The 25,537-nt window shown below is 34.2% G+C and overlaps 1 protein-coding gene across 6 annotated transcripts in view; it reads right to left on the bottom strand.

Moving 5' to 3' along the window:
• STAG2 (STAG2 cohesin complex component) overlaps positions 1–25,537 on the bottom strand; it is a 119,479-nt gene that overhangs the window by 20,869 nt on the left and 73,073 nt on the right. For all 6 annotated transcript variants that reach the window (XM_057538793.1, XM_057538798.1, XM_057538797.1 and 3 more), the window contains exons 13-26: positions 23,352–23,459; positions 22,283–22,394; positions 17,658–17,775; positions 17,130–17,233; positions 15,701–15,793; positions 15,463–15,552; positions 14,676–14,879; positions 12,762–12,832; positions 12,347–12,434; positions 12,174–12,254; positions 9,906–9,998; positions 7,449–7,623; positions 2,997–3,136; positions 1,075–1,176 (exon numbers count right to left, since the gene is read on the bottom strand). In XM_057538793.1, the coding sequence (XP_057394776.1) occupies positions 1,075–1,176; positions 2,997–3,136; positions 7,449–7,623; positions 9,906–9,998; positions 12,174–12,254; positions 12,347–12,434; positions 12,762–12,832; positions 14,676–14,879; positions 15,463–15,552; positions 15,701–15,793; positions 17,130–17,233; positions 17,658–17,775; positions 22,283–22,394; positions 23,352–23,459 (1,579 nt within the window). The remainder of the gene's footprint in view (positions 1–1,074; positions 1,177–2,996; positions 3,137–7,448; positions 7,624–9,905; positions 9,999–12,173; positions 12,255–12,346; positions 12,435–12,761; positions 12,833–14,675; positions 14,880–15,462; positions 15,553–15,700; positions 15,794–17,129; positions 17,234–17,657; positions 17,776–22,282; positions 22,395–23,351; positions 23,460–25,537) is intronic.

Below are 25,537 nucleotides of genomic sequence, written 5' to 3'. Positions count from 1 at the left end.
GTATTTTTTCTAGTTTTCCTATAATATTTTCTAAACTTTCTACAGCAAACAGCTATTATTTTATAGCAAAAGTTATTTAAATGCTGCCTTTAAAACCTTTTAAATTCTATTAATTTTAATAAAGAATATCAAAATATGCAAATGAAATTAAGAACTTTCATACCTAGATCTCTAAAAAGCAAGAAAGTTTATCAAAGTGAAATGGGTTGGGTTATGTTCTGCATGCATTTGGTCTCTACAGACAAAAGTATACAAAGCAAATGATTTTTGCCTAATTAAACATGCCTTGACACTGCCAAAATGAAAATGACTGGTGCATTTTGATTATAAGGTTGATAAATGCTCATTAAAATACATGTGCAAATGTACAAAGAATAAAGTAAAATTCACCTGAAACCTACCAAAGCAAGTTAACCACAGCTAACATTTTGGTGATTATTTTTTCCAAATAGGTACACAGAGATGTGCACAATTTTATAGAGATGCTATACTGCAATCTTTTTTTTATTCTCAAACTATATATTGTAGAGATCTTTACAAATTAATGAATACAGACCTACACCAATTTTAAGCGCTACACAACAGCCACTGAAGAGAAATACTACACAATATATTCATCTAATATCCTATTGACAGGCATTTGGATTATTTTCTAATTTCTTGCTATTATAAATAACTTTGTAATGTATAATCTTCTACACTCATTTTTGCAAACTTATCCTATTTACCACTGTGGATGAACTTCTAAAAGTAGAATTGCTGCCTCAAATGGCATACACATTATAAATTTTGACATATATTGCCAAACTGCCTGCCAGGAAGGTTGAACCAATATACCTTGCTGACAGAACCTGTTTCTCCCATACCTTAGGTGGCTATAGGTTTTGCCAATCTTGCCAGTCTCAAAGCAAAAAATGATCTCACTTGTACAATGTCTACTAGTGAGATTGAGTATTTTTCATTTCCACTTTCATGAACTGTCTATTGCATCCTTTGCCCAGTTTTCAACTGTTACCTTGAAAACTATTAAGTGCTTATTTTGTTAGCCTAAACCTGGTACTCTTCATGTCTTACCTGTTGCAAACTGAGAATAAGGGTCTTTGCACACTGAATTTTGTCTATCTGCCTTGTTTTACTCATTGTTTCTTTGATGATATCGCCATAGTCATTATAATACTAGAAAAGAAATTTGTACAAATTAGGCCTTTGTCTCTTAAAACTATTGGACAATAAGACTAATTTTAGGTTAGTCACATAAGCATATCACAAGAATGTTATTTGGCTAGAATTATGCCTTCAAAGACACGAAAGAATGTTACTAAAACTTCATTATAATCTTTAAACACATAATCCCTAACATCAGTAAATTCAGAAACATCAGACAGTTAAGATCTAATCACATTAAGCTCCACAGTTGGTTTTAAGGAGGTATATTGTTTAACAATAATTAAGTTATACAGATTTTCAGAAATAAAACAAAGGACAGAAACAAAGTTCTTGTGCTCTTTGTGAACTATTAAGACAATGAATGCAATCAGTTACGTTCATAACTTATTCATTGCTAATGGCATGTAGTTCATGAGCAGTTTCCAAATTTATTGATTTGGCTTATAGAAACTAACAGCCTGTTAACAACATTTAAAAGAAAACTTACTGTATCTGGCATTTACATTACACACTGCACAGGAATTTTTTTCTAATTTAAGATCTTGTTTCAAAATGCATACATTAACAACTACCAGAGATAACAGGATAACCATGCCCCTATATGACTAACAAAATTGACTTTAATCTAGAATACCTAAGTCTAAAAGTTTAAAATGTGCAAAATGACTTCAAAAACAACCTTAGTTTAAAAAAAAAAATCTAACAAGTATCAGGCCAAATAACTTAAGTTCCAAAGTACTTTATTAATGGTTCTATCATATAGGAAAGTATTCTGAAGAGAGAATTAACTAGGTTTTGATAAATGTATTACATATTTTATCCTGTAAAAGCAAAAGCTTAAAAAATGTTTACATTTATAATTAGATTTTACTTGAAAAAGGATTACAGAAAAATCATCACACCGTATTTAGTCACATTCTGTTAGTACAATCAACAATATCCTTTCTACTACTACTTAAAAGTTAAAGAATCTCACATATATTTATGACAATTTGTGAATAACCCACTGTGACTCAAATCAGATTTTTAGAGCTTAAGGAACCTTAGCTATCACAGTGGAACAGATGAAGAAACGCAGGACACAAAAGGTATTGAATTACTCGAGGTCACAAGCTGCATAGCAACCAAGCCAAAACTGTATTATCTAGTTCTCTGACTCCTAAACACTTTTTTATGTTACATTAAGCAGGGGAGGGACACCATCCTGCTGTTTTAAACGAAATCACAAAAGCAATTTCTATTAGTGACAGTTAACCTAAGACAAGCTGTTTGCAATATTCCAAACACAAATGAACTCAATAAACCCAAAATGTCCATTAATGGAGGATCGGAGGTATGAGAAAATTTACTGAAAATGTTAAATATTTTAAGAGATTTCTTTTACACTAGAAAAGTAATTTACTATTAAAAAATTCAGGGCTTCCCTGGTGGCGCAGTGGTTGAGAATCTGCCTGCTAATGCAGGGGACACGGGTTCGGGCCCTGGTCTGGGAAGATCCCACATGCCACGGAGCAGCTGGGCCCGTGAGCCACAATTGCTGAGCCTGCGCGTCTGGAGCCTGTGCCCCGCGACGGGAGGGGCCGCGATAGGGAAAGGCCCGCGCACCGCGATGAAGAGCGGTCCCCGCACCGCGATGAAGAGTGGCCCCCGCTTGCCGCGGCTGGAGAAAGCCCTCGCACGAACCGAAGACCCAACACAGCCAAAAATAAAATAAATAAATAAATAAATAAATAAGAAAATCCTTTAAAAAAAAAAAAAAAAAAAAATTCAATGGCAACCAAACATAAAAGCGACGTGAAAATATCTCGCTGTCCATTTTTCAACTTTACCTTCATATACTGCTTAAAGATATCTGCAGCTGTATTCATCTCCACCACAGTATATACAATTAGCTTACAAAATGCTGCAAGTAAATTTCTCCTTTTGTGCAGAGCTTCAATTTTACTGGCTTCATCTTCCTGCTGACCATCTGGGGAAAAAGGTTTCCAACGTTAAGCCATCTGTATTTTACTTCAGCCTTATGCGTGTGTGTGTGTGCGTGTGTGTGTGTGTGTGTGTATATCAAATTCAATATAAAACATCTTTATTTTGGAGAATTTGAAAAATTAGGGAAAAAACATTTAAATAAAATAAAAATTATAATCACTCAATATCTTCATGAATGACCAGCCCACTTATTCCAATACACAAAATTTTTGTGACGTCAAATCAGAAGGCTGTTTAGTGAACATGGAACAGGAACAAGTGGAGTGAGTGAGAGGAACTGATGTTTAGTGAAATCAGGCTAAGCTTGCCTAACACATTAATCTACTTCCCTAGCAGGATAGTTTGACGATGAGACCTGCATATTCAGTATCTGCTGGGTAAGGCTCTTTCTTCCCTAGGGGCAGACAACCTCAGAAATTCTCCTATCCCTTCTAAAGATGACCCCACCCAACCTCAAACCCAACTTTTATTTACAGATACTTCCTTTATACATATTACAGATATTCAGTTAGACTGGCCTAGAAACCATTCTGTCTTTTTAAGGTAACTTCACATATATCTGCTCTGATCCATTATGTGAGATCTTGATATTCAGTTATCAAAGGGACAAAATTATTTCCAAATTCACAGTTGAGAAAGCCGGATTACAGCCTCCAAGTATTGCCAAAGGATTTTCAAATTATTTGATACTGTGCACAAAATTGTAATGAAGCCTTTTACATAAAAAGCTATGCAAAGAATTTTCCTCTTGACAAATTTTACAAATGAAATTACTTACATAAAAAATACTGTGTATAAAATAAGAACTCTTTTTAAACAAGTATTTATTTCACCCTGTCTCTGATAATCCTTGATAACTGCTAGTAAGTAAAAACCAAATTTTAAGAATAGGAATTTGTTTAAGACAGACCATCCGAAAAGTTTCTGTTATCAAAAGTGCCTATTCCAGGGGCTTCCCTGGTGGCGCAGTGGTTGAGGGTCTGCCTGCCGGTGCAGGGGACACGGGTTCGAGCCCTGGTCTGGGAGGATCCCACATGCCACGGGGCGGCTACGCCCGTGAGCCACAATTACTGAGCCTGCACGTCTGGAGCCTGTGCTCCGCAACGGGAGAGGCCGCGATGGTGAGGGGCCCGCGCACCGCGATGAGGAGTGGCCCCCACTTGCCGCAATTAGAGAAAGCCCTCGCACAGAAACGAAGACCCAACACAGCCATAAATAAATAAATAAATAAAATAAATAAACCCAAAGTTTAAAAAAAAGTGCCTATTCCAGAATGCCAAAGTCATTTGCTTAGACACCTAAAACGTACTGTTCATTCTTTTAAAAGAGTACACTGAACATACAAGCTAACTTTTTCTTAATGACTCTGTGATTATAATGGATTTCTATACAATATTGTTTCCAATCATTGTTTGGTACTGTTCTCAGGAACTAGAGGGATACAGACTTATTCCCCCTACAGACTAAGTTACCCAGATATTAAGAGTTTTTTGAGCCCTGATTTTTAGGTTTCTTCACTTCTTACTTATCAAAAATTAGCCACCGTTTTCTCTTGTGGGGATTAAAGAATGTTAGAGAAGTGTCTAACATACTGGGCCTTTCACAATGTCAGTTGCCATTATTATTATGTGTTGCCAGTGCCTCTAGAAGCATTCCCTATTTTATTCTCCCCTTCTAGTCTGATGTGGGCTAACAAATCAAATAACCATGGGTCTACAATACCAGGGGTTAGATGAGTATGAAAAGCAATGGAAACTATCATATGCTGCTGGTGGGAGGATAAAAGAATAAAACCACTTTGGAAAATAATTTGGCAACTTGTGGTCAAGTTTAAGATGCACACAGACTATATAATCTAGCAATGCCACTCAGGTATACAGGCACACCTCGGAGATATTGCAGGTTTGATTAGACCACTGCAATAAAGGGAATACTACAATGAGTCACATGAATTTTTTGGTTTCCCAGTTCATATAAAAGTTCTGTTTACACTATACTGTAGTCTTACTAAGTGTGCAATAGCATTATGTCTAAAAACATGTACATATGTTAATTAAACACTTCATTGCCAAAAAAATGCTAATCATCTAAGCTTTCATGCAAGTTGTAGTAGTAACATCAAAGATCACTGATCACAGATCACCATGACAAATATAATAATAATGGAAAAGTTTGAAATGTTGCAAGAATTACCAAAAAAAAGACACAGAAACATGAAGAGAACAAATGCTGTTGGAAAAATGGCACCCATAGACATGTGTGAAGGGTTGTCACAAACCTTCAATTTGTAAAAATACACAGTATCTACGAAGTGCAATAAAAGGAGGTATGCCTGTACACTAGAAAAGCATTTGCACATGTGCTCAAGGAGATGAGTATAAGAACATTTTTGTAACACTATTTATAATAGGAGAAAAGATGGAAACAACCTAAATGTTCGTCAATATGAAAATGGATAAAGTGTGGTTAATTCATATCACATAATATTCAGCAGTCAGGATGAATAAGCTATAACCACATGTCAATACTGACAAATTTCAAAAATAATGTTAACTCAAAAAAGCAAGATGAAAAATAAATGTTCAACATGATACCATTTATGTGGAAGCTAGCAACAGAAAATAAACTATATATTGTTAAAAGATACATAAATTCCTAGTAAAATAAAATTAAAATGCAAAGGCATGATAAACAGCAAATTCAGGATAGCAGTTATCTCTAGGGAAAAAGAATAATGGGATGGGGAGGGATACAAACAAGGGCTTCTTTTGTATCTATCTATTCCTTTAAGAAACAAATCTGAAACAGAGCAAAATTTGACAAATGCTGGTGGTTGGTATATACAAATGTGTTACATTTTATTCTTTTCCATAGAACTGGAATACATTTCATTTTTAAAGTGGAAATAGAAAAACACGAAGTCCAAGGAGGTAAGACAAAGTGTAATTCCAGGAAGCTCCCAGAAAATTTAGGAGTATTGGCAAGCTTATTCTCATTCCTATTTCCTCTGATATAAATGAAGTTGAGGTAGTCCCCAACTAACAAAAGGGTTATAGACCAAAACCAATTTTGTATCAGTTTTGGGAATATAACTATGTTTTCCTATAGAAGTTTTAAAAACTCCTACTCATCTTTTAGGATCCATTTCTGATGTTAGCTTATTTCAATGGTGTTTTGACTCCTACATAACAGTTAGAACTTCCTCTACATGCCCACAACACTTTGTACCTACCTCTATTACTTATCAAGTTACATTATAATTACTTGTTTTTAGATACGTCTTTTCCACTTGAATTGAATTCTTAAAGGAAAAGACCATGTCTCATTTTTTTTATATTCATAGCATCTAGTATATTGCCTGCTGACCAATAAATGTCAAATGAATGTTAAAAATAAAGTGTAACTAAACCAAGAGCTGAAAGTGAATGGTGGAAAATTCTAAGTATATAAACTTTAGTACATGGATTTTGATATCTGTTTTGGTTACTTAGGTTTCTCAATTCTGTTCTGGTTAAGTTTTTAATACTTGAGAACAAAGCTCTCTATTGATAAAAAATAAGCTACAAGCCATGTCTAGAATTATATATAGTTAAAGCTTTGCAGTGATGTGTCACTTTATGTATGGACATACACATACTGATGTTATATATCCTTCAAGTTTAACTTCAAATTGGAAAAAAAAAAAAACACCCCAGAAGAAGTCACCAAATACTGTTTTTCCACGATTTCTTGTTCAAGTAAGGCATCTGTGTATGCAATTAGGGTGTGAAGAGTAACTTAACACTAGGCAAGGCTGGTTTGATTATTTACCTGTAACATTCTATACTGCCCCAGACTTCTACAGAAAAATTATGCTATGAAAGTATACAACAAAAAGGTCATTTATAGAAATACTTTATTCTGCTCTAATTACTTGAATATTGGTATTACCAATGATTAAGGGGAAAGAGAAGTAAATTTTGTTGAGTACCTACCTACTACATGCCCAGGCACTATACTAGTCACTTTGCTCAATTTAATTAACTTGTACAGTTCTGTAAGGTAGCTACAAATTAGAAAAACAAGCTCACAACTACTGAGAAACAAAGATTTGATTCCAAAGCCTATACTCTGTGATACCACATTGTCTTTACAATGTTACAAGCAATGAACACAAATTGCACTGGAAAATGTACCTGTGTTTCACATTTTAAGAATAAAATATCAAACAGTAGTGTAACACTTTACATGGCTGTTAATTAAATTTGATTTATAGTAGATACACAGATTTAACAAAAAGATGGCAATAAAATTACCTGCACTGTTATTGTCATCATCCTGTTCAATGAAGACATGATCCAGAATAAAGCTGAGCAACTCAGACTGCAATGAAGAATCAGGGGTGTAAACTAATGGCTCTAACATGTCACGCCCTCCTGACATAATCTGATGGCTGAAGATCATCAAAATATCACATAGAATAGTGAAGGCCTAGTATAAAAAAAAAATAAAAAATAAAGGATAGCATGCCATAAACCAAATTTTCTCACGAACTGCCACAAGTAACTTACATATTTAATGTGGAAATAAAATCCAACTTTCTATATTTGAAACTCACAAGAAAAAGCCATGTCTAGTATTTTCCTAAGATTTTAAAGGTGAAGAGTGTAATTTTTTCAACAATAACTACTGATATTTGCATTGTGATTTACTAACTGCAAGATAATTTCACAAATATTCTTTTTAGTTTTCAGCAATTTTCTTTTAATTTTTTAAGTGATTTGTACAATATGTTAACATCATCAAAACATGCAATCAGGACTCAATCTCAGGTTTTCTGACTCCAAACCCCACCCTTTACACTACACCACAATGTCTCATGGTATACATTCTCAAATATCAAATAATGTATAAACCTGGTACCATTCTTTTCTTCTATGGAAGAAAAACACTTATACCAAGAAGATGAATATCTCCTAGAAGATCTCTTAGAAGAGAGATCACAAAATCTATAGGACTTTTTAAGCACTCTCATTGTCAGTATATGTGATGATTAAGTAAAAAAAACATAACCAAGTGTGGGTCTGCTTACTAATCATCAGGCAAACCTGACAGTATAATAAACGTAAGGCTGAAGTGGGACTTCCCTGGTGGTCCAGTGGCTAAGACTCCATGCTCCCAATGCAGGGGGTCTGGGTTCGATCCCTGGTCAGGGAACTAGATCCTGCATGTCGCAACTAAGAGTTTGTATGCCACAACTAAAGATCCCACGTGACACAACTAAGACCTGGCACAGCTAAATAAATAAATAAACAAACAAATAAATAAATAAATAAAGCAATAAAGCTGAAGTTATATCTTTTTTTTTTTGGATGAAGTTATATCTTGAGGAGCTTTATAAAAACTCTGCCAGGAGTTTTAAATAGAGTCAAACACTGGTAAAGGTAGTCAGAAGGTAACTGGAAAAAATGTAATTATTTGTTGGGAAGGGATAAGGAAAATAAAATTTTGTGATCACAAAGTCAACAGAAAATTACATTTAACGGAAGACTACTACTAGAAGGACAGATTATAATATAGAGCTCAAAGCAGATTTTAATAATAGCTTTGCCTTTTTGGAACTAACCATATTTATTTTTTCTCTATGCTTTTACCTCTTCTTTTGGTCTCTTCCTCTCATTTTACTACTATAGTAATAATTTATACCTATCAAGATATCTGAGTTTACAAAAGCTTTTGCAACATACACAGTAAGGATACACAGTGATAAGCATGGTGACATTTACTAATTAGGTGAACTGACAGGTCTTGTGAGCTAACCAGGACATACTCCTGGAAGCTGTTAGGAAGACTAATACACAGGCTATTTAATGACCAAATAATTAATCTCCAAGGCCTGAACAACAGATTATATATATATAAAGGAGATTACACACAATAACCCATAAGGAATTATGTGCTAACACTGTAAGAAATATGGAATATTAAGCTGAGTATCTTGGTGGCCTATGAAAATATATCAAGTAATACTTCATATATTAAGTTTGGATCAGTGTATACTTCATTGAAATCCTATTCTAAGACATTAACTATAAACTCATTTTACTACCTTCTGAAAGTTTGTCCCTCTTATCTGAATTGTAGAGAAGAAAATGTCCCAAGTCCTTTATTGTTACAGTTCAAAACTAAATAGGCTCTTGGTCCCAGGATCAGAAGTTATTTTACAGATGGGAAAACTACCCATGGCACCAAGTAACAATGTATTTCCAGATTGAGAAGCTTGGCAGCAATGGAATCAAGAGGGCATATGTGGTGGGAAGGTAACACTCTGAAGACGGAAGTGATTAAAATTTTTATTTCAAAGTCCACACAAGAAAAAATGACCCACACAATCGGGATGGGCAGGAATGCCAACATCTGATAATACTCTCAGAGATAACAAAACCAGATGGACCTTTCCTCCCTGAGGCATACCTGTTATACTTGTTGCTTTCAGGAATAATTTATGTAACTGCATACACCTACTTTGTATATATGGGTCTGTTTACCATGTGTGGCATAAAGAAACAATAACACAGAATAACTGCAACATGAGGGTAATCTATAATGCTCCACATGGAATTAATGTTAATCTATTTTTTGAGCATGGTATATATACAGATACAAGATATTTCTACTTTGCCCAATTTCAGTATTTCTTAAATTTTCTATATTAGTTCAGATATTTATTCAGGGTTGCTTACAAAAGACTGCTATCTATAATAATTACTAACCTGTTCTTTAACGGTGGTATTCACGTTGGTCAGGTAATGCTGACATATCTGACAGAATACCCTCATCTGTTTCTTTAAACGCAGCAAGTCCTCCTTGAAAAAATTTAACATGAGCATTTTAAAATACTGTATTAAAAACTCATTCAGTATTTAAGATATTTTAAATTACATAAAACATCACCATATATTTAACTATGTTAATAACTCTGCTTGTACATTAGATTTAAATTCTTTATTATTTATCAAAAAGGAAAACAAAAACCACTTTTAAAATCTCAACAAACTGCAGCCTTAAAAACACCAGGTATATTCATGATAATTAGCTGACATTTAAAAATATTGTTTATATCATCTTTAACTCAGCCTTTTTCAATTTCCATTTCTCTGTTCATTCTGTAATACATTTAATTTACTATGTACTTAATATTGTAGGCCTAGTACTTAAAATCCTCAGACTATTAGTACATGCATATCATTAATGAATATATAAATATTGGTAGTGTAGTAAATATATGTTTTCACAAAGCTGAGTGTTAGAATATTCACTCAAAGCCAAATATCATCACATAGAAAAAGCATCTGTATATAAGAATAAAATTTTATCAAAAAAAAAAAAATACCAGGTATATTAACGGATAATATCCTACGTGATCTGGGTCCTTTAGAATGAGAAAACTTATATGACTATATATGGCTATCCATATAAATCCACTACCTCAGAATGCTTAACAAGTAAAGATTTATGTTCCATCCTCGCTTTGTAATTTGATGGGTGGCCGACTGATGAATGGAATAAAATAAATGATAAAAAAGGGACAGCATGTTTCATTTTTCATTTGTAGGATAGTGGTTGTGCTTTTTAAAAACAGAGAGGGACCAAAGAAAAATTAGTTTTGTGGTATTACTCCACTTAAGAAAAAAAAAATTTTAAGTGTCTCATAAACCTACACTAAAAGGATGAATCTTTTTTTTCTTTTTCTAAATTTTTTTTAGAATTTTTTTCTTTTTCTAAATATTTATACCAGTTAATTTAAAATAGAAAACTACTTTATAAAGATCAGCCACACTAATTTATTTAAGGCATAACCTCTGGCCCGTCTCCTGATACTGGATGCCAAACGATAGAGTATCAGTACACATTTGGTATATGTAATAGACAAGTTAAATAAAAACAGGTTTAACTTAGAGATTGATTTGGTGAAGAAAACTCAACCAAGCTTCAGTAGAAATAATTTTTGCATTTAATAACCATTTTTATCCTCTTTCCTCTACTAAAAGTATTACCTTTTTTCCCATGTTAATTTTTAACTCAATGCTTTTGATTTAGGTGAGCAATCATATTTGCTAATACAGTCACTGTTCCTACTACAAGCTTGATATTGAATTAAACTTTTTGGGTGTCTGACAAAAAGTACACTATTTTAACAACAGTACTACATTGTCTTTTCAAGGGGGAAAATATCCATTTGTAGATATAATTGCATCTTGTGCTTAAAAACCTCAAAAAAATTCTAAAATTATTCTGTGATTTTATGCAAAACAAACTGATTATCAAGAGGATTCCTTTTTGAGGAAAATAACTATGAACAGCTAATTCTATAGCTTACAGAAATTACTTAATATTTATAAAAATGTGCCCAAATAATATTTAAGGCAACATCTACTACTACAAGTACGAAGTTTAAGTTTCTAATTTACAAATGAAAAAGGCAGTACTGTTTAGTTCAATTACTAAACACATCAAGGATTACCATTACAGATAAAAATTCGAAAGTTCTATGACCTAGTAGCTGGCACATTACACTCAACCAGAAAGTGATTTATCATGAATTTGGAACATCAGTACAGAGATCCTGAGTATGAATAAGGAGATCCCAAAACAATACAAGGCATAAGATCTAGGGACAGGTGGTTTGTAATAATTAATTTATACAACCCAATAGCTGTATCTGTAAGTTTCAAAGGCTCTTGGTCATGATTTACAAAATCTATAGTTCTTTATGTACCCAGCACTTTTGAGAATGATATGGAAATCCATAAATTATGCCACGTAGAAATGTGATTTTTAAAATTTAGAATCATACCCTAAACAAAACATATTAATGTTCTTTCACTGAATATACATCAAACTACAAATAACTGTTTTTAAAAGTACACATGCCTAAATAGTAGATTAGAAATAATCAAGATTTTATTGAAATGTCTTATGTTTAAGTTTGCTGAAAAGTTAATGCTATTTAATAAAGACGCCACTGAACCACCACAAACCTTTGTAGAGCTGCTTTCAGTTATCTTTGCAAGCTGCCAAAGGATTACATAGTGAGTGCATTGCAGTGCGTGAATAACAATCTATAAAAGAACAAAGAGAACACAGTTAAATTTTAAAAGTCACAAGTCTTCTTTCTCAAAGTTAAATATGTAACATGTAAATAAATAAAAACCTGTTCAGGCATGTCTCCATTTTCAATTCCGGTTTTCAATAGTTTGTAATTACAAGCAAACAAATCCCACTTTGAAAGATCATGGGCACTGTAAAAAAGAATTAAGTTACATTAAAAAGTTAAGCTTAATCACATTTGTTCTGGACTTGACTGTTAACAGAATACTATTAAAGTAAAATGTAGTAAACTTTCTAACATGCGCCCACAAGAACAACAAAAAAAATGTGTATTTTTAAAAAGTATATTAGTTGATAATTTGTTGTTCCCCAATTCACAATATGACTCTATCAAGTACTTTTTTCCCAAAAGCACAAGAAATCCAGCAAAAAATTTGACACTATAATCCCAAAACATGCAAGTTGGTTCTGATTTTGCTACAGTTTTAAGAAATCAGAAACTTTAAGATTCAACTTACTTATGAAAAGCAGTGATTCTCTTCAATGTTGACAATACCTGATATGCATCATCTTCATCAGGTTCTTCACCCTATGAATGTTAATTATATCCTATTAAACATTAATAACCACAAAAGTGAAAAATCTTAGGCTATCACATTGGTGATTTCCACACCTTGAAAATAAAGAATAACCTAATTAAAAACCACAAAATAACTCTGTCATTCAATACTTAGACCTGGCCAAATTTAAAGCAAGGTGGCCAGAATAATGGGTCAACACAGAGTTGTTATAACGGACACATTATACCCAAGAGAGAAAAACTGAATGACATTCTCCTTTTTTCCTTTAAGTGATCTTGACACAAAACAATGAAGACATCTACTCTTTCACCGTAATAAATGCATTGGGACAATAAAGAGAAATATATTAGAGGACAAGCAAGAGATCATAAAAGATAATACCTAAAGGACAAAATCTACTAAGTAAATGAAACATAGTGCTCAAGAAAGATATATCAGACCAATTAAAATTAATTTGGAAAAAATCCTCTGCATAAGGACTAGATATACTAATCTTTTTTCTGGGTATCAACTTTCCAATTTAGAATAACTTAAGTTTTTGAAAATTTTATGAGTCTCACTATAAGAAACTTACAAATTTTAAAAAATACTATCGAACTTACTGTATTAAACCCCAGGTCTCTCAAAAAAATGCTTGTTTTTCACCATCAATTTTTATACAAGGTAAGTAATTAAACTTAATTAACAAACCATAGCTTGATTTTAAATTAACTTGTCCTAATCAGAATCATATCCGGCTAAGAGTAGAGCCATTACAATTTTTAAGAATGTGATCATTGTACATCAACATATTTGCACAAACCTCCAATTAAGCAAAACATAGTAAGCATGAAATGTTATACACAGAAATAAGAAAGTTTAAGAAGTAACTGCTAGGGCTTCCCTGGTGGCGCAGTGGTTGAGAATCTGCCTGCCAGTGCAGGGGACATGGGTTCGGGCCCTGGTCTGGGAAGATCCCACATGCCGCGTAGCAACTAGGCCCGTGAGCCACAATTACTGAGCCTGCGTGTCTGGAGCCTGTGCCCCACAACAAGAGAGGCCGCGATAATGGGGGGCCCGTGCACCGTGATGAAGAGTGGCCCCCACTTGCCGCAACTAGAGAAAGCCCTCACACAGAAACAAAGACCCAACACAGCCATAAAATTTAAAAAAAAAAAAAAAAAAAAGAAGTAACTGCTAAACAAAATAACTGGAAATTACAAAAGTCCATATCATTTTTGCAGCATTAATGACCAAAGTGATGTGGAAAAGGCTAAATGCATTAATTTGAGAATCACAACTTTTTACTTTATGCAAATTAACCCGTTAAGTGTACCTTTCCAGAAAAGATAAAAATCACAATAAAAATACAAGTGTATTTGACTACCACACTTAAGCCTCTTTGGAAATACAACAGAACAACAAAACAACAAAATCGACAGTGGCTATAATTTATCAAGGCTTTATAATATAAAAGACCATAAATAAACTTCCAAAATGTTAAGAAACACCCCAATTTTTGAGGTTACATGGCCACAGTCTAGCTCAACTTTTCTGTTCTGTTAACACCCTGTTCCCTAACAGCCTCTTGTTCAACTAAACCCTGGAAACTTCCCAGATCATTTCTTTAAATTAAAAAAAGGGGAAAGATGTTAGCTTTGCTTTCACCTTCTCTTAGTCGCAGATTCTTGCCACCTTCCTATTTTGGTGGATGAATAATAGTATCACGATGAATCATAGAACAAAAAGTCTGAATGACTTTTCAACATACTGCTAGGGATTATCACCAAGACTGGTGACTAATTTGGTTCCGGGGGGTGGGGTGGGGGGTGCGCAGTGGGGCACAGCTGACAAAATACTTGTAATATATACCTCTTGCAGAAAATCTTCAAGAAGCCGGTTAAATTTATCAGCCAACTCGTCTATTAGTTGACTTCTTGAAATATCTACTCTGTTGAAAATTGTGAACTCTTCATTACAGAGTGCGTGATAAGTTTTAGAACACGCTTCCAAAACATCAGTATCTGTGTGCTTCTCTACAATATTCCGGATCTGTCGTAATAAGGCATCCAAATGCTGCAAAATCAAAGTTTTCTTCATTAAAACTAAGGTATATATGATAGGCATAAAATGACTACACAACCGGGATGAAAAGCTTCAAACACAGTAACTTTATAACCAGTAGGGCATACATTAAGTTCTTCTAGTCATAATAAATGCACTGACCCACCCAAACTTATTTCCCCAACTTCAAGAGGAATAATATTACCTATCTCACAGGGCCTTGGTGAGATGTTAATACACATAAATACATATGTTCCTGGAACACAGTAAATGTATTCAATGGATATTAGCTGCTTTCATTTTGCAATTGTTATTATCCAGTTACACACCCCTAATCTCCATAAATGATCAGTGATATAGTCACATAATGGCTAGCAATGATGGTACGGATATGGGCATGAATCAAAGGGAAACCTCATTAGTGCCATTCTCTAAATCCACCTTATCTAAAATATATATGGCATACAAGATACAGGTTTCCTTTTACATTAAAAGTTACAAAAACATATTTCAAAAAATATAAATAAACAATATGATGGGATGAACTAAGTTAACAATTTTTCTTCAACGTTTTTTATACACAGAAACACCATACCTTTTCTAATCGTCCAGTGGTATATATTTCCAAATCAAAGTATTGTGGCAATTGCAACAAGTTAGTCACCTTTTCAGCATCTACAGAGTACTTCGAAATAAAAAAAAAAAAGAAAATCATGTCAAAGACATCACAATAATGGTAAGTAAATATTATGATAAGTGCAAAATTCTGTGTGGCACTTCCAAACAAAACTTGTAATTTCTTAGCAACACTCCTGATACTGACACAAACTTACTTTAGCTAATAACTGAGGAAGGGCCACAGCAAAAAGTTCAGTGATTTTTGTCCTGTCATCCAACTGGGTCTTCTTCTCCTTTGCTGTTAGCACCTAAGGTAACACAACAAAGTTTCTAAGTATTTATTAATAAGCCCACTGACACTGTTAGGTGCTCAACTTTAAGTTAAGATATCCAAAATAAGTAATGAAATGACATTTTAAATGATGGATACAAGAATTTCTACTATAAAACTTGAAACCCGGGGCTTCCCTGGTGGTGCAGCGGTTGGGGGTCTGCCTGCCGGTGCAGGGGACACGGGTTCGGGCCCTGCTCTGGGAGGATCCCACATGCCGCGGAGCGGCTGGGCCCGTGAGCCACGGCTGCTGAGCCTGCGCGTCTGGAGCCTGCGCTCCGCAGCAAGAGAGGCAACGATAGTGAGAGGCCCGCGCACCACGATGAAGAGTGGCCCCCGCTCGCCGCAACTGGAGAAGGCCCTAGCACGGAAACGAAGACCCAACATAGCAATCATTCACTCAATCAATCAATAAATAAATCTTTAAAAAAAAAAAAACTTGAAACCCAAAAGTAACAAAGAGAATAGCTTGCACATTATATTTCTAAAAAATAGCAACACTTTGAATAGGTCTAGAGACAAAATCAATACCCAGTTAGATTAACTAACTCTACCTTTGGATGAAAGGAGAAGCAGTTAGGAAATGTAGTTTAGGAGCTTATATAATAATAGGATTGAGTAGGATTTCAGTCTACTATAAGTTGTGCCATGATCCATGAGTTATGAATTCAACATAAGTAACGACCAGCAATTAGAAAAACAAGAAAAAAAAACCCACGAAAAAATAGAATGCATCACATAAGTTGCAGTATTGTTTGATGAAATTGTTTCAGTTATACACAAACACATATATATAGATGTGTACTAGGTCACAATATAAAAATGTATTTTTGTGCTTCACAAAGTTTGAAAGCCTGTGCAACTTTGGTCTACAATACAAATATATGTGAACTTTGAAATAATGCATTAAAATCAAATCCCAGGAAATAGGAATTTCCCCCATTTTAATGAATGATTATCCTGTTTTTATTTCTAACTTTTATTAAAAGAAAAAGAAAGCAAATCTATAAATAAACCAAAACAGACAAATACACCATTCTAAAATGTTGCACAACATGCGGTCTTAAAGGCAGGGACTGTCAACCACTGCATCTCCTGTAGTTAACTAACAAAGTATCTTATGGAAGGAACATGGATTTTGCAAATTGCTAATGCTTTAAAATTTACTTCTAACACATATTTATAAGCAAAGATAGCCTGAAAAATAAAATTTAAGATTCAAAAATTTGATTATATGGTTACAAATAAGAACTTTAAAAAAGATATTGAAAAAGAGACATATAATTTAGAATACTGAAAATATGTTGGCATACCCTTTTTCCTGTCCCTCTCCCCACAGGAGGATGACATTCAGCAGCTTGTCTAATGGTACAAAGCATTATTTCAATCAGAGCACTCTCTTGTCTGTCCGTTAGCGCTGAAAAAAAAAATCAGAAAGTTAACCTATTTCTTTTCTTTATATGCCATTTATAATATTACATAACAGTTCCTTCTGCCTGTGACAGAATCTGACCTAATGTACTAAAGAAAATCCCATTACTATATCACAAAAAGGATCAGAACAAGTTAAACCTTCCTAAGCATTACAAATCTGTAAAACACTGCTCCACAATTTGAGAAATGAAAATATGAACAGATACAAAAAAATAAAATATAATAAAACAAAATAAGGAATATTGACAGCAACTACATCTTTCTACATAATATTCATGTGTATGAAAACAAAATTATTCAAAGACTTTGAATCATTATTTTAATGCTAAAAGATAAAGAAATGGAATAAGTAAACTCTATTTTCAAAATTATCTAACAACAAAAATACCATAATTAAACATCCTTACCTTCCTCTCCACTAAGTGGCTCCTCCAGCAACAAGCTATTCATACATTCCCAGTCTTTCAGCAGCTCAGTAGCACAGTCCCACATGCTATCCACAAGGTACGCTGCGTGCTCATGTAACTAAAATTTAAAAAGAGCAATGTGCTCTTAGACAAATATCATACTAGCCTTAATCAAAAGAATGGAAGCTTTGTTGGCACCATGTGCAAACTCAAACAACAATTTGTTTTTTGAGGTCAAATGGAAGAAAGGACAGAGAAGAACTGCCTTAGCTTTGCTATGTATAAGTAAACCCTGCTAGGTAGTAACATTTCTCACAATAATCATTAAATCATTCACATGAAAATTATTTTTGAAGAGACTATATGCATGCATATTTAGTACCTGACTCAATACAGTCATCCTTCTGTATCTAAGGAGGATTGGTTCCAGGACCCCTCGTCAGATTCTCCGAGGATGCTCAAGTTCCTTATATAAAATGGTGTAGTATCTGCACATAACCTACACTCATCCTTCCATATACTTTAAATCATCTCTAGATTACTTATAATACCTAATACAATGTAAATGCTATGTAAATAGTTGCCAGTATATGGTAAATTCAAGTTTCGCTTCTTGGAACTTTCCGGAATTTTTCAAAAAATATTTTCAACCCACTGTTGGTTGAATCCCCTGTTGGTTGAATCCACAGATGCAGAACCCACAGATATGGGGGGCCAACTGTATTACACGGGTGAACTACTCTCAGTTATAAAATATACTACAAATTTATTGTAACTTAATGGGAGTTGTAACGATTACTTAAAATACAAAATACATGATTACTTATCAGTTCAATATATAACTAAATCATTTCTCTTCATTCTGTGAAGCTTAAAAAGGTTCTACAGCTTCCCAACTCATTTTAGGGGACAAGCATTACCATGATACCGAAACCCATCAAAGACATTACAATTAAATATATATATATACCAACACCCTGCATGAACATGGAGGAAATGTTCTCAAAAAATTTGCAAACTAAAACCAGCAATATATAAAAAGTATAACAGATCATGACCAAGTAGGGGTTATCCTAGGAATGCAAGGTTGATTCAACATTCAAAACAACAATCAACATAATTCATCACATTAATGTAATGAAAGATAAAATAATCATCTCAAGGGATGAAGAAAAAAGCATTGGACAGAATTCAACATCCGTTCATGATAAAACGTCTCAGCACCCACACACCTATGGATAATTAATCTTCGACAAAGGAGACAAGAATATACAATGGGGAAGAGACAGTCCCTTCAGCAAGTGGTGTTGGGAAAGCTAGACAGCCACATGTAAATCAATGAAGCTAGAACACACCCTCACACCATACACAAAAATAAACTCAAATGGCTTAAAGACTTAAATATAAGACAAGACACCATAAAACTCCTAGAAGAGAAACACAGGCAAAACATTCTGACATAAATCGCACCAATGTTTCAGTCTCCTAAGGCAATAGGAATAAAAGTAAAAATAAACAATGGGACCTAATCAAACTTATAAGCTTTTGCAAGCAAAGGAACCCATAAACAAAACAAAAAGACATCCTACAGACTGGGAGAAAATATTAGCAAATGATGCGACTGAAAAGGGCTTAATTTCCAAAATATACAAACAGTTCATACAACTCAATATCAAACAAACAACCCAATCAAAAAATGGGTGGAAGACCTAAATAGACATTTCTCCAAAGAAGACATACAGATGGCCAATAGGCACATGAAAAGATGTTCAACATCGCTAATTATTAGAGAAATGCAAATCAAAACTACAATGAGGTATCCCCTCACATCAGTAAGAATGGCCATCATTAAAAAGTCTACAAATAATAAATGCTGGAGAGGGTGGGGAGAAAAGGGATCCCTCTTAACACTGCTGGTGGGAATGTAAACTGGTGCAGCCACTATATAAAACAGTATGGAGGTTCCTCAAAAGACTAAAAATAGAGTTGCCATATGATCCAGCAATTCCACTCCTGGGCATATACCCAGACAAAACTATAATTTGAAAAGATACATGCACCCCTATGTTCATAGCAGCACTATTTACAATAGCAAAGACATGGAAACAACCTAAATGTCCACTGACAGATGAATGGATAAAGAAGATGTGGTATCAACAGATGAATGGATAAAGAAGATGTGGTACATATATACAATGGAATATTACTCAGCCATAAAAAGAAACGAAATTGAGTTATTTGTAGTGAGGTGGATGGACCTAGAGTCTGTCATACAGAGTGAAGTAAGTCAGAAAGAGAAAAACAAATACCGTATGCTAACCACATATATACGGAATTTAAAAAAAAAACAAAAAACAAAAGGTCATGAAGAACCTAGGGGCAGGACAGGAATAAAGACGCAGACCTACTAGAGAATGGACTTGAGGACACGAGGAGGGGGAAGGGTAAGCTGGGACAAAGTGAGAGAGTGGCAAGGACATATATACACTGCCAAATGTAAAACCGATACCTAGTGGGAAGCAGCCGCATAGCACAGGGAATCAGCTCGGTGCTTTGTGACCACGTAGAGGGGGTGTGATAGGGAGGGTGGGAGGGAGGGAGATGCAAGAGGGAAGAGGTATGGGGATATATGTATAGCTGATTCACTTGGTTATAAAGCAGAAACTAACACACTATTGTAAAGCAATTATACTCCAATAAAGATGTTAAAAAAAAAAAAAAAGACTCCACGCTTCCACTGCAGGGGGCACGGGTTCGATCCCTGGTCAGGAAACTAAGATCCTGCAAGCCCTGTGGGGCAGCCCAAAAAAAAAAGAAAGATGTGTGTGTGTGTGTGTGTGTGTGTGTGTGTGTGTGTGTATGTGTGTGTACACACATACATACAATGGAATATTACTCAGTCACAAAAAAGAACGACATAATGCCATTTGCAGCAACATGGATGGACCTAGAGATTATCATACTAAGCAAAGTCAGTCAGAAAGAGAAAGATAAATACCATATGATATCACTTATATGTGGAATCTAAAATACGACACAAACGAACGTATCTGTGAAACAAAAACAGACTTACAGATATAGAGAACAGGCTTGTGGTTGCCAAGGGGGAGGGGAGGTGGGGGAGGGGAGGGGAGGGAGGGAAGGACTGGGAGTCTGGGATATTAGCAGATGCAAACTATTATGTATAAAATGGATAAACAACAAGGTCCTACTACAGCAAGGGAACTATATTCAGTATCCTGTGATAAACCATAACAAAAAAATATGAAGAAGAATATACATATGTATAACTGAGTCACTTTGCTGCAGAGGAGAAATTAAACACAACACTATAAATCAACTGTATTTCAATAAAATTAAAAAAAACTTCTCGGGCTTCCCTGGTGGCGCAGTGGTTGAGAATCTGCCTGCCAATGCAGGGGGCACGGGTTCGAGCCCTGGTCTGGGAAGATCTCACATGCCGCGGAGCAACTAGGCCCGTGAGCCACAACTACTGAGCCTGCGCGTCTGGAGCCTGTGCTCCGCAACAAGAGAGGCCGCGACAGTGAGAGGCCCACGCACCGCGATGAAGAGTGGCCCCCGCTCGCCACAACTAGAGAAAGCCCTTGCACAGAAACGAAGACCCAACACAGCCAAAAATAAATAAATAAATAAATAAATAAATAAAACTTCTCAGCAAAAAAAGGTATAGGAGGAAACATCCTCCATATAATAGGTAGCTACACAACACCTATAACTAACAACGTAATTAATGTTGAAATATTGGATGCTTTTCCCCTAAGATCAGGAACAATCCAAAGCTATCCACTCTCACCACTTCTATTCAACATTCTACTGGATGTCCTAGCCAGTACAGTAAGGCTGGGGAAAAAATGGCATAAATGTAGGAAAGGAAGAAGTAAAATCATCATTATTTGCAAATGAGTTGATTGTATATTATAGAAAATACTAAGAATTTTATTAAAAGCTAACTTTAAAAAGTGAATTTAGCAAAATTGCAGATAACAGGTCAATATGCAAAAACCAACTGTATTTCTATATATAGAAACAATTAGAAAATCTAATTAAAAGGCCCTAACACTGATTAAATAATACACATATACTAAAAATGTATGTTGGGCCCTCTCAAATTCTGGTGAACAGGTAGGTTTTCAACCTAACAGAGACCTAAAAGAGCTGATGTTAAATGTAAATCTGTATCTGCAACAACAATAATAATCACAGGTACCAAATATTGAGAACTAACAAAATGCTAGGTCTGTGCTAATAGTTTTACATGGATTATCTCGGCGTTTTCTAAGAAATTATTATCCACATTTTTATAAGGAAAATGGGCTTAGAAAGATTAAGTAACTGAATCAAGGTTATACAAATAATAAGTAGGGAAGCCCAATCGGTAATCAGGTCTTTCTGGCTCCAAAATTCATGCTCTTAGCACTACATATAAATATACTATTTGAGTATCTTACTAACATAGAAAAAAAATTTTTTTGGTGTGGAATTGGTAGAACTCTATTTTATCCAACACTCATTGTGATATTTGGAAGATTTTAAGATTTACATCATTTGAACCCCACCTCCAAATTGTTTTGAACATAAGTATAACATGAACAACATCAACTAACCTCACTTTCCAGAAAGAAAAAAACCAATGTCTTAACAAGGTTGGCATTTGGACCTTGTCGTCCCCTTCTTTTCATCATTCCATCCTCCTCTGGATCTCGACGACTGAAGAGCCTATGATAAATGCAAAATACTTACTTTTAAAACAAACAAAAATTTCCTAATTTAAAAAAACTGTCTGAATTCCATATTTAAGCATTTAACAAAGGAGTACATGGGAGCTGGGTAGGTACAGTATTTTCCAACTTTATACTAAGTAATTGCTATAAACCTTTTTCATTTCACACTTGGTGGTACTTCTAAATCCTTTTAAATTAACTTCTCAAGTTAGTTGCATTGTGAATTATTTCTTTTTAAAACCCTTACTGCATTTTAAGCAAGCATTTCTTTTTATAGAAGTATCACAATGACTAACCTATACCATTTATGCACATAAATCTATAATAAACATTCTTCTCTTTAAAAATGACATCTTTTCCTTCTATCCTTCTTGAACAATTTATCCCAAAGTCTGAACTCAGTGGCCTCTTTCTACGGGTATCATGATCATTCTTCCTTATAAACAACAAAAGTTATCAATGGATAACAATGAATAGAAAACTGTAGTGTAAATATTTTACATCATGTACTCTTTCTAATAAATGCTTCACCCCAAATGAGCATTTTAATAAAATCTTTAAGATTTTACAATCTTAAAATCTTACAGTTTAGTCCATGTGGTTCAAATTGTTCTCTTTAAAAGCCATTACATAACATTTGCTAAATATTTTCGGTGATTAGATATTCACACTATCTATACTACCTAATCTGAGGTGTTAAACAGCAACATAAAAGTAAAGAGACTAAAGGATTCTTGTGGTTCTTATATCAAACTGTTATCAAAGTACTCGAAGTAAAACCTTTTATTATTTTGAAAAATATTTTTTTGTAATGTAAAAATAGGCTTAAGACCTGTACTGAATAATTTTTAATAAGTTATATTTATATATATTTTAATATAAATTATAACACAATAAATTACTTCCATTAAAGTATACTTTAGAAAAATGAACAACAGAAATACAGATTTACTTTTTGTAGAGAAATTCTCCAGCTGCTACTGCTACTGGCCGATGAGCTGAATAAACCAGATGATAGACATTTTCACAATCTTCTGCAGTAAGAACTTCTTCACTACTCCTAAAAAGAAATAAGCAATAGCAGTTTTCAAAGTAATGTTGTAATTTTAAGCATACTGATTACAAAAATTCATATTCACACATTAAAAAATAGTACACTTTCACTTTTAAACTTGTGTTTAAAAAAAAAAAACCTTCATTAAGAAGTTCTGTTGAAAGAAGAAATCAACCTTATTTGATTATCGTCTATCAGTAAAAGCATCCCCTGACAAAACAGCTGAGTATTTTGTTAACACCTACGATCAATGGGAGGTAAAATTAGAGTGAATACCGAGTATAATGAAACATATACTAAGAGAAATAACAATGTGACAAATATGCTAAAGGGAAATGAAGACAAAATAATATAAACTAACGTAGGAAAAAAAGTGGTGGTATGCTAAGAGCTTAGAGTTAATAATCACAGAGAACATTTTGCATGTATTTCATAGTAATATTAAGGAAAGAGACAATATTGCAACATTAAAATATACTAACACCCCAGTTATCTCACAATGAAGAATAATACTTCATTCACCATGTACTAAACACCATATAAGGCAATGCAAAAGCATTTTAGCAAATAATTAAAATTTAAGCGCCAAAGACCTTTACAATGTATCATTAAAAAAATCTTACTAAAATGCAGTGCTCATTTGACTGACCTTATTTTAAAAGAACAAAATAAACCTAACAAAATCTTGGTAAATCAAAGTCATTATTAGGCCCATCAACCACAGTACCCCAGGGTAAACCTTGTTGGGTTCTTCCATAGTGGGACTCTGCATTCGAAGTCCTCACCTCTGGCACCTCTTTCCCTCCTAATATGCTTTTAGTCTACTGTGAGATAAACAATCTAGGTTTTTACCACTATATGTAAATTAGGAATCATAGGACCACCATCAGAGAAAAAAGCCTAAGGATAGTAGATGGTTAGTTCAGGAGCTCAGATCCTTTTTGGTTTTCTGCTGTGCACAAGGTTTCCAGAAGTCTGATGTCTAAGGAAATATTACTTCTTTTTGAGAAAAATGAAACCAAAATGTTAAAAGTTTCAAAAGCACTTTAATTTAAATTAACTCGATGTGTAATACTGGATCGTTTTTGGAAAAACCACTTGTGCCATCTTATAATAAAATATATACATATACATATATATTGAATCAAATCTGTGAAACTATAGTAAATGTGTAGTAGTTCACTCATTTTAACCAATAAGGAATGTTCCTGACAAGTTTCAGTTATTAGGTATATACATGGCTGAATCAACAAAAATGGCCATTATCCTTCATTAAAATACCAGAAACAACAAAAAAAGATGTCCACAGGGTATTACGGAGGAAGAGGGGAGAAGCTGTAGAAATATAAGTAGGATACTATTATTTTCTTATTTACTTCAGGATTCTTTCAATATTTTTATAACGTGCATATAATAATTTATAATTTTTAAATCCAATTAAAGAAAAATGCAACAGTATAAGTAGAGCACTATTATTTTCTTATTTACTTCAGGATTCTTTCAATATTTTTATAACATGTGCATATAATTTTTTTTTTTAAGGGAACGCTATTTATTTATTTTGGCTGTGTTGGGTCTTCGTTTCTGTGCGAGGGCTTTTCTCTAGTTGCGGCGAGCGGGGGCCACTCTTCATCACGGTGCGCAGGCCTCTCACTGTCGCGGCCTCTCTTGTTGCAGAGCACAGGCTCCAGACGTGCAGGCTCAGTAGTTGTGGCTCACGGGCCTAGTTGCTCTGCAGCATGTAGGATCTTCCCAGACCAGGGCTCGAACCCGTGTCCCCTGCATTGGCAGGCAGATTCTCAACCACTGCGCCACCAGGGAAGCCCCAATTTATAATTTTTAAATCCAATTAAGAATTAAAGAAAAATGCAATTGTTAAGACTGCTCAAAATCCCCCCAGTTAAGTGAATTCTCAGAAAATGTCAGTGTATCTAGAGCTGCCTTCTTTTTTTTTCTGATTTTTTAAACTTAATTTTTATTTTATATTGGAGTATAGTAGATTTACTATGTTGTGTTAGTTTCAGGTGTACAGCAAAGTGATTTAGTTATACATATACATATATCTATTCTTTTTCAGATTCTTT

This window comes from Balaenoptera acutorostrata, chromosome X (genome assembly GCF_949987535.1).
Source record: "Balaenoptera acutorostrata chromosome X, mBalAcu1.1, whole genome shotgun sequence".
In the NCBI taxonomy this organism is placed as follows: domain Eukaryota; kingdom Metazoa; phylum Chordata; class Mammalia; order Artiodactyla; family Balaenopteridae; genus Balaenoptera; species Balaenoptera acutorostrata.
This window is presented reverse-complemented; position numbering and strand designations above follow the sequence as displayed.